This window comes from Alligator sinensis, unplaced genomic scaffold (assembly GCF_000455745.1).
Source record: "Alligator sinensis unplaced genomic scaffold, ASM45574v1 scaffold827_1, whole genome shotgun sequence".
Lineage (NCBI taxonomy): Eukaryota > Metazoa > Chordata > Crocodylia > Alligatoridae > Alligator > Alligator sinensis.
The window spans coordinates 314,106-321,311 of NW_005842726.1; the positions used below are offsets into that span (position 1 = coordinate 314,106).

Consider the following 7,206-nt stretch of genomic DNA (forward strand, 5'->3'; position numbering starts at 1 on the left):
ACTCTTTCCTGCCTATGCAGGGGGTTGGACTTGATGATCTATTGAGGTCCCTTCGGACCCTAGCATCTATGAATGTATGAACAAACACCTGGGAACCTCAACTGGTTCAAGCTTCGCTGAGTGGTGAGACCCCAACTCCCTCTCTCTCTCTCTGACTCCAGGACCCTGACTTTTGTTCTCTTGCTCAGGCACAGCTTTCTAAACCTGACTTCTGCTTTCTTACTCCAGGCACAGCTTTCTAAACCTGACTTTTGCTAATCAAACTTGAACTAGACTTCCCCAAACACCTAACTGAAACTATATAACATTGTACAGTAAAAGCTCTGTTAACCAGCACCTTACAAGCCAGCATGTTCTATTAACTGGCATGCCAGCTTGTAAGGTAAAGTGAAACTGGAAGTGCCCACCATGGCACTTCTGGTTTCTCCAAGCCCCCACAGCCCGGGGCAAAGAGGCCTGCACTGCCGAGCTCCCATGGTCTGGGGCATAGCAGGCTGTGCAGGGCCCACCTCCCTGTCCCTCGGAGCCCGCGGGAGGGTCGACAACACCACAGGGGGGTCAGTGACACCCCGGATGCAGCGGGAGAAGTGGCGGCACGAATAGGCAAAGACCCTGTTCCGGCCTCTCAATTAACCAGCATATTTTGTTATCTAGCACCCCCCATTCCCCATGGCTGCCGGATAACAAAACTTTTACTTTAAATGTTTTATTTGTCTCTCTTGTATGGCTATTACTACTGGTATCATCATAAGTTCATATACCTGGCAATAAATAACTTTTAAGGTCAAGCTGGTTGCTATGCTCTCTCTCTCTCTGAACCTCACTTACTCTTCCTTCCCCTTGACCTCCCCCATTTGCTCTGCAGCAACGCTTCTTTTACCTAAGCCAAAGATTCCTGTAATGCCCAATGCTACGGTGGGGTCTGCTCATCAAGGGAGTTACTACTAGGACCATTGTGACGTGCTGAGTTTTGAGGCGCATGAGGGTATCAGCTGAAAGTGCTGATCAGACCCAGCCTGCTCAGACGTACTGTTAGTGTGTGTGTGTGTGTGTCTAACTGCACTGATTATTGTCCTGCTGAGCTGAGTTCATCCCTTCTTTCAAGGCACATGAGGGTGTCAGCCTGGCAATGCTTAATAATCTGGCCTGGCTCAGGCATGTCCTGTTAATCTGTGTGTGTGTGTATGTGCATATATGTGTTTGACTGATTTGGTAGTTGGAGGAACCCAGTCCCATTGAACCCGAGTCCTGCAAGATAGCTCCATTGGGGGTGAGGACTTGCAGAAGGGAGAGATACAGCTTCATACAGAAACACAAGTAACATAAGAAGCACACTGATAGAATTACAGAGACCCCAGAAATGTACCCCTAATAAATGAGCGCACCCCAAAGTGACGGGCAAATCTGGTAATAGCTGCCACGGGTGCCTTGTCATCTTTGACAGGCAGACAAGTGATCCCAGAAAGGTGACCGTCCAGTCTCCTCCTGAAGATTTCCAGGGTAGGTGATTGTACCACCTCTGGAGGGAGCTTATTCCACAGTATGGAAACCTTGACTGTGAAAAAGTTTTTCCTAATGTTGAGTTTGAAACTGTCTTCCAGGCCTTTGTGGCCATTACTCCTGGTTTTCCCCAAGGGTGCCCTGGTGAACAGCTGTTCACTGAGCCCTTGATGTACTCCCTTAACGTGGCAGTAAGCTGCTACCAAGTACCCTCTCAACCTTCTCTTTTTCAGGCTAAAGAGTCCCAGGACCCTCAGCCCTTCCTCATATGGCTTGCTGTGAAAGTCTCTGATCATACAGGTGGCTCTTTGCTGGACTCTCTTAAGCTTGTCCATGTCCCTGTTAAAGTGTGGCACACAAAACTGGATGCAGTACTCCAGCTGTGGTCTCACCAATGCAGAGTAGAGTGGAAGAATCACTTCCTTGGATTTGCTGGAAATGCAATGTTTTGCTTAACATTATGAATCCTAACCTCAGATAAGCACCTAACTCAGAGCTAGTTAAGTGCATGGGGGGCACAATTTCAATCACACCCCTACTTCAATACAACTTTGGCTAGCTTAAGTGCCAAATATTAGGAATCCTGAGGCTAGATACCCAACTCTTCCTATATACTTCATAGGAAACCTGAGTGTTCAACCTGCATTTGTGAATTCCACTCCAAGAGCTAGACGTCTAAGTTCTAGACACAGGAACAAGCACTCAGCACCACCTTCCCTGAGATCCTCCGTGAATCTCATCTTAAGTCTGAAATGTAATTTGACATGTTGTTCTCCTTTCTAAATACCTAGCTACCCGTGAAGAGATTTTTCTCCCCCACCATTTTCTGCATTTGAAATTGAGGGTACAAATGCCCAAGGACAAATCATGAGACACCTGTATTGAAGACCTCTAGCTATAAAGCCATCTTCCAGAGGTGAACAGACAAAACACAAATCTAATTATCTTTAAGAAACATTACAAACAGACTACATAATGTCTATGAAATCTACCTCTCAAGAAGAGACAAAAACCCTCTCTGCCACCACCAACCTCCATCTCCCAAGCCACTACTAGCTTCCCTTACCTCAAAAATGCAAAATAAAAAAGTACCAGAGATTCTATAGATTCTGCCATGGAAGGCGCTATTTACAATATTTGCCCAAATTCAAGACAACTTTGAATATAAGATGACTCCCCAATAATCAAATTTTATACATGAAAAATTACAACTTTGTTACCATTTTCCATGTATCAAACCTAATGATTGGAGGGTCATTTTAAATTCATCTCTCCCTATCACTGTGGTGGGAAAAGTCCTTGCCCCCACCTGTGGCATCTATGACCCTTGGTGCCTGCCACCCTCCACATCCTCCCTCATATGTCATTCCCCCCCAACTTTCCCCTCCCCTACACACACATACACAAAATCTCCCCTGCTGTATGAGCCACCTTGCCCCTGACCAGGCAGCAACACCAATAGTGGCTCTGAAGCTGCCCCAGTACTCAAATGCATGACAAGCCTTCCCCCCACCTTCCTCTCCCCATATTGCTGAATGGCAGCAAAAAAAGACAAACAAACAAACAAACAAAAACCCTTGACTTGGATTTAAGTAAATACAGTATAATGATTCTCCATTGGAACACCAAGATAACAGAAGGCAAAATAAAGGCCTAAGATAAAGAATTATGTATCATTCTAGAATGCCTCAGGTTGCCTAAAGTTAGGACCAAAGATTAAGAGAAACTCCCTGCCTTGGAGACCAATTTTATATGGGCTTTATCTGTAAAGGTAATATCACTGGGACAACACCACATAAGACTGACTATAAAACTGCCAGAATTAAGTTCACCATTTCCTAATTTTTCAATATTGGAAAGCAGCCAATTGCCATACAGAACTGGACACATAAATTTCAAACTACTAACCTGGGAGAACACAGACTGCAACTTCATGTCTAGAAGAACTCTTTAATTACCTTTCATTAGGAAAAACACTTTAAGGGTTTGTTTAAATTATTTTAATAGTTTAGCTAAATTAACAAATTGGGGGGAAATACACTTTACAACTTTTATTTTATAATGACCAAATTTTTTTAATTGCCTTTTTTAAACAGAAAAAAAAAATCTGTAGGACTGCAGATTACCCTTGGCAAAGATATAAGAGGAAAGCAGGACAGTGTATTTTTGTCAACATGCTCCCTTAAGTATGCCATTAACAGCTAAGTAAAAATAAAAAGAACTGTTTTTTTAAGCAAGTGATTGAAAGACTTGCCAAACTCTCCAAATATAAAACTTCTCTCTGCTTTCTAGCTTCTAAAAATAAAACTTTTGTTTTCAAGTGTTAAAACTTCTGAAGTCTATTTTCCTATTAATAGACGACAGAAAACGACTTCAAACACATTTCTGTTGCTTTATCTCATGTCTCCTAATCTTTGGAAGTAAAAATTATTTTTCTTATATAACCCGCTGTACCTAGATTACTAGCTGGATTTCAAAACTTGGTGAAATTAAAATTAAGAAATAAATTCTCAAATCAATATACAAGATAGTCTAGTCAAAATACATTAAAATAAATACACATGTTTTGCTACCCAGGTCTTGTAATTGCTGCCAGCCACACAGGAAACTGATACTCAGCTGACAAAGATACTCAGCAACTGATACCCAGAACTGTTGATTTTTCAACCTGATGCTTCAGTGTGACAACAGCTTTTAACTATTAGAAATCAAGGTTTATTATAATACCTTTACAAAAATTAAGGAAGAATGGTTTCTCAAAAGGCAAAAAGCTCAAACAGTTCCCACGATATTACAAGGAAGACAAGAAGTTCAGCAACAACAGAATAGCTCAAGTAACTCCTTAATGCAATTATGGCACTGAACAGTTTCTTATCTGCAAACTGGTCTTATCCACCACTGAAATTGTGTCACCAGTACAATATCTCAGGAAATAACCCAGCTAAGTATTTCTAGTTTTCCCTAAGTAACTTCATCTATAGAAACACTTTACCCAGAATAAGACTAACACTATCTCATTCCATTTTAGTTTAATCTACTTTCAAAACACATTAAGCTAACCCAGTGGTGCTCAAGCTTTTGGCCCTGCACGCCAGATGAGTGGCATGGGGCCAGTCCATGGCCCAGATCAAGTCCCAGGTGCCAGGATTGGGCCCCATGAGCGTGGTACCATCCATTCTCACTGAGATTGGGCCCTGAAGGCCTGGCACCACCCTCGCTAGCCCCCCATACTGGGACTAGGTTCTGTGGCCCAGCGTCACCCCCACTTGGTCTTGTGTGCTGGGATCAGGCACCCAATCCAGTGCACAGGTCCCAGGGCTCCTCATGGGTCAACAGGGAGCCCTGTGGACCTGATGACATGATGATGCAGACCAAGCACACCCAAGGCAAATCATAGCGAGTCACTCTTATTCCAGATCACCAGTATCTTCTACATGTGAAGTCATGACAGAGCAACTACATTGGTTTCAATTTACACCTTACTTTAACTTGAGAATTCTCAAATGTAGACAAGGTCGCAGAAAGTAAATCTCATCACCATAAAAGAGATCTCAAAAACAAACAAGACAGCACATACACAAAGAATGCAGAAAGATTTTTTCGCCCTTAGAAAGCTAAATATTTCAGATGTGGAAGACTTTCTCTGAAAGTAACACAAATCTTGAACTTAAGTTTTGTTTGAAAATCCTAAGGTAAGCACATCTGTTTTAATTTATGTTTACAAGACAAATCAACAACAATCATTATGTTCAAGAAGGACACACAAAAAGACCACACACTTACCAAACCTCGAGAAAGCACGTGCAGAAGAGGCTCTGTCATCATCCAAATTGGCCATTTCAAATTGGTGCAGCTAATGTCAAACGTCTCAGGCTAAACTACAGCAATTTTCAAAGCTGTTTAGTGAAGGTTAGAAGCAATCAGCATTAAATTAAGTAAAAGCAGTGTTAGCAGAGTTATTAACACGATGCAATACACAATAAAGGGGATAATTAAAGTTCATTATATTTTATGTTTTCCCTTTTATACTCTAACACTTGATTTTCTTTTGCCTTAGTTTTAATAAATCACATCTAATCAAGTAAGAATGTAAGTTACATAATGTTCACCTATTGAACATTGCAGTAAAATTCTTGTGGGGTTTTTTATTCTAAACATTTTGATATGCATCTTATCTTGGGATCTCTTTCAGAACCACCAAACTCAGTAAGAATTTTGCTACCTACATGCAGAATGAAACTAATGGAATATACTCTAATCCAAGACTGAGTAGATCACTATCAAAAATAAAAGCATTTTTCCCTCCTTAAATACAAATGTAAAACATTAAGACTAAAACTATGCAAGTAATACATAGTTAAATAGCTATTTCAACAGCACTGTTTTTATCCTGCACGGTACTCATAGATTGGTTTTGGTTTTGTAATACTCTAATGGCTATACTGATAAGTATGTTGAAAATTTAAACTAATGCCTCTTCTGTTTCAGAAGGCAAACACAGCAAAGTAGTCTATACAGTTACACAATTATGTTGAAAACTAGGCCTTAATTCTATGGCTGAGGTGCCTGAATAGGTAGTCTGTTAAACAGGATAGAGTTCCATTAGAGACCACAGTGCTCAGCTCAGACTGCAGGACAGACTTACCACATTTACTATTTTTAGCATCATCCTACTAATGCAACAACAGTCGATTGATTAATTCAAAGGCATCTCAGTTTTTAGGCTAGGAACAGACATTATGTTTTACTGGTTATAAGTGATCAGAAATTGGTCTATACCCATAACGGAACAGAAAAGCAGCACACAAAACTTGTCTGTACCTGTAACAGCACAAAAGTTTGACAGAGACTGATTTAAAAATGGCAGGATCTGGTCTCAGAATCTGGCAAATGTATCTTCTGTTCACTACCAGTCTAAACTATGCTGCTTAAAGAAAACCACGTAACAGATCAATTCTACTTCCGGCTTTTTGAATGTCTGTACCTAGTCTAAAAAACAGAAAATCAGCTAACGTTTGTTCTTAAACCTCTGTTTTTGTTTGCAAGTTTCAGATCTATGTTTTTAAAAAATATAAGGGAAGGATGTACATAAGGATTAGGGATACTGTAAAATACGAGTCTCACAAGCACATTTCAAATTTGATTCGCATTTACTAAATTTTGCCATAAATATCCTATTTAAAGACACATAAGCAGTTTTTAATTTACTTTCAAATAAGTAAGTATAACTGACAATCAAGCTAAACAAACAATTTTGGTGTGTTTCTTTTGCCTCTAAAATTAAGCTAGGTTAAAAATGGCCTCGCTTATATGTCTGTCTACCCATCATTTCTATTAATCTTCCTTTAATTTTTTCACTTATTTCAAATATAAACCTATATGACAAGAATAGTAGGGGAAGAATAAGAAGGAAGACACAATAAGCTAATATTAGTCTCTTCTGAAATTTTTAGTACAGGGTGATTGGTTAAATTTTTCTAGTAATTACTTAAAACTAACTATCTTCATAATTTATATAAACATGAACCCAGATTCCACAAAAGGACTGAGCTGCACAGCAGCTCAAAGTCAGCATATTTAAAGGCCTGCTTAAGTAACTGATTTGCAAGATCTGGACCAGGTTTGCAGAAGTCACCGTGGCTCAACTTTGTGTCTGATGCATAGGTCAGCCATGGTCTGCAGACAACATCCCTAGCTACACATCAG

The 7,206-nt window shown here is 40.2% G+C and overlaps 1 protein-coding gene across 7 annotated transcripts in view; it reads right to left on the reverse strand.

Moving 5' to 3' along the window:
- PHKB (phosphorylase kinase regulatory subunit beta) overlaps window positions 1–7,206 on the reverse strand; it is a 209,935-nt gene that overhangs the window by 200,111 nt on the left and 2,618 nt on the right. For 2 of the 7 annotated variants that reach the window (XM_025216320.1, XM_025216318.1), the window contains exon 2: window positions 5,284–5,396. The exons of 3 other annotated variants lie outside the window; for them this stretch is intronic. In XM_025216320.1, the coding sequence (XP_025072105.1) occupies window positions 5,284–5,325 (42 nt within the window). In that variant the 5' untranslated portion in view covers window positions 5,326–5,396. The remainder of the gene's footprint in view (window positions 1–5,283; window positions 5,397–7,206) is intronic. 2 more of the 7 variants (XM_025216321.1, XM_025216319.1) reach the window with 1 other exon arrangement.